This window comes from Poecilia reticulata, linkage group LG10 (genome assembly GCF_000633615.1).
Source record: "Poecilia reticulata strain Guanapo linkage group LG10, Guppy_female_1.0+MT, whole genome shotgun sequence".
NCBI lineage: Eukaryota > Metazoa > Chordata > Actinopteri > Cyprinodontiformes > Poeciliidae > Poecilia > Poecilia reticulata.
The window spans coordinates 32158890-32161655 of record NC_024340.1 but is presented as its reverse complement, the minus strand read 5'-3'; the positions used below and the strand labels follow the sequence as shown (position 1 = coordinate 32161655).

At 54.1% G+C, this 2766-nt stretch overlaps 1 protein-coding gene across 1 annotated transcript in view; it reads right to left on the bottom strand.

The window, feature by feature from the left end:
* Positions 1 to 2766, bottom strand: part of dgkq (diacylglycerol kinase theta) — a 20595-nt gene that overhangs the window by 3612 nt on the left and 14217 nt on the right. Inside the window, exons 15-22 of the mRNA XM_008420999.2 lie at positions 2434 to 2549; positions 1844 to 1995; positions 1620 to 1768; positions 1365 to 1543; positions 784 to 884; positions 551 to 697; positions 370 to 481; positions 139 to 291 (exon numbers count right to left, since the gene is read on the bottom strand). Of these exons, the coding sequence (XP_008419221.1) occupies positions 139 to 291; positions 370 to 481; positions 551 to 697; positions 784 to 884; positions 1365 to 1543; positions 1620 to 1768; positions 1844 to 1995; positions 2434 to 2549 (1109 nt within the window). The remainder of the gene's footprint in view (positions 1 to 138; positions 292 to 369; positions 482 to 550; positions 698 to 783; positions 885 to 1364; positions 1544 to 1619; positions 1769 to 1843; positions 1996 to 2433; positions 2550 to 2766) is intronic.

The following is a 2766-nucleotide window of genomic DNA, read 5'->3' as shown; positions in this document are numbered from 1 at the left end:
CAGGACAAGGCCAGGACACGGTCAGGTCAAGGTCAGGATGGATGAATGGAGCCAGTAGCCAGTGAACCTGCAGGCCCAGCCGGGTCCAGCCAGGCCCATGTTGAGCTACGGCGGCCCTGCAGGGCCAAACCTCGGTACCTTGGGTCCGGCAGCAGAGATGATGATGTGTCCCGGCGCCTGCAGCCAGGGCTCGCCGTCCACCTGGACAGGAAGCTCTTTGCTGACGATGAGGCGGATGTAGGATCCCTGGGCGATCCGGATCCCAGAGCGCAGCCCGCTCTGGACCTGGCCCTGCGGAGACATGGCAGAGGTCAGAGGTCAGAGCGACGCTAGGCCGAGACGATCAGAGACGACCCGGCGGCACCGCACCATGTGGACGACCCCGGTGACCCCGACCACCTCCAGCAGGCCGTCGTCAATCCTGGGCCTGGAGAACCGGCCGTCGGCCTCCGACCCCCACAGGTCGGCTCCAGAACCCCAGCTGCAGAGAGGAGCGGACGTGAAGCAGAGCGCCGCCCTGCAGGGGGCGCCGCGCGTCTCTGTGCGTTACCTGGGGATGTTGAGGAAGATGAGCCCCTCGATGTTGGGCAGCGGGACGGGCTGCTTGTCCACCTGCAGCTGCAGCTCCTTGTGGAGGCTGCGGCTGCGGCTGATCTTCTGCAGACCCACCTTCACGTAAACGCCTTTGTTGTGGAACCTGAGGGCAGGAAGGCGGCACTCGCATGTTCAGAAGCATAAGAGGTTCGTTTATCAGACAGAGACGGGTCGGATCCTCCAGGCTACCTGCTGGTGAATTTGTCGGGTTCTCCCTCCCGGGCCAGGTGGAAGTCCAGGCTGAGCTCGGCGTCGATGCCGAGGCCGAAGTAGTTGTTCATCTGGACGATCTGAGAGGAGACGGGCTATAAACCAGCTGCAGCTGCTAATACTGCTAAAACAGGTACAGCCATTAGCATTAGCATGCTAACGCCTCAAGTTGCATATTCTCATCCTTCCTATCAGCCACTTGAAGTTCAGGATGAAGGACATTTTTTAAGATGGCCGCCATTTTGTATCGTCATGTTCATAAAACTTTACAGTAATAAAGTCCAGCATAATGAGAAACTGAGGATTTTACTGTTAGCGCCTGAGAGACTGAAGAATTAATGGCTAGCACTAGCTAATTTTGTTTGTATTTAGCAGTTTAGCATTAGCACTTGGCAATGTTTTTATGTGTGTAGCGTTAGCATAGTTCATCACTGGAAACCACTACACCTGATTTTAATTCAACCATGGCGGCCATCTTGAACTTTTCTTTTTTTTTCAGAAAAGCTGTGCTAAGTCTGGTTCTTGTTTAGGCTGAAATCCTCTCTGGCCTTTGGTCAAACCTTGGGCGGCTCCAGGACGCCGCTGTCCTTCCCGTCCTCTGAGACGTCCTGCGCGTCCAGCAGGATGGTCCAGCGGTCCATCTGGACTTCGTCCGCCTCGTCCATAGACGCCAGGATGTGGTGGGGGTCGTCGCCGCCGTAACCCGGCCCCCAGCGCAGGATCCGGGCCAGGTCGTTCCCTGACCAATCAGAACGGAGGAACCGGGCGTCAGACGGCGGTGGAACCAGAACCTCTGGAGGATCCGCCGGTCTCACCTGTTCCCAGAGGGACGATGCCGATGGGCGGCTCGCGGCAGACCAGCTTGTGCCTCACGGTCTCCAGAACCCCCAGAACCCATCCCACCGTGCCGTCGCCGCCGCAGACCAGAACCCGGAATCTGGGAACCTCCCTGAAGGCATGGAGGCTGCAGCACAGGAACATGTTCTACCATCACATCAGCAGGCCCAATGAGCCTCTGGACCAGAACCAGAACCCTCACCCAGCCAGCGGGCCTCCGTTGGTGATGTCAAACACCTGGTGGGGGTTCAGCAGCTTCCGGAAGCTGTGCAGCAGCTCTCTGCCCTTCAGCCCGCCGCTCTTCGGGTTCACGAACACCAGCAGGGGGCAGACTGCGGCCCCCAGCTTCTGGCACTGCAACCAGAACCAGAACCAAGAGAAACCAGCCAATCAGAGGACAGAACAAAAACAATCAAAGTGGAGAAACAGTTCTGATGACATTTCTGGCTAAAATATGATTTTTTATTGATGTGATGGAAAATTCTGATGTTCTGAGATGCTGAATGTTGGGTTTTTATTCTCTGAGCCACCAGAACCATCAGAACTGAAATAAATAAATGCTGGAAGTGTTTCACTCTATGTGTCATAGATCTATATAACAGATGAGCTTCACTTGCTCAGAATCAGATCTGAATCTACGATTGGATCAAATTCAACATTTATGGAGAAAAATTGGGTTTTACTCCTTGAATCTGATTTCATAAATAAACTGAATAAAGATGGCCGCCGACTGGAAGCTGCCAGTCTGGATATTGAACTGGTTTCCAGTGGAACCAGTTCAGTGGGGCTGACCTGGATTTCAGGTATGATCAGTGATGTCAGAGTCTTGTTGCTGATGGTCGTGTCTTTAGCCAACATGTAGATCCTCTCTGCTTCAGCGAAGCAGCTAATCTGCAGCGCCACGGCGCCTGGAAACACACACACACACACAGAGAAACACACACACACACAGAGAAACACACACACACACAGAAACACACACACACACACACACACAGAAACACACACACACACACAGAAACACACACACACACACATAGAAAAACACACACACACACACAAACACACACACACAGAGAAACACACACACAGAGACACACACACACACAGACACACACACACACA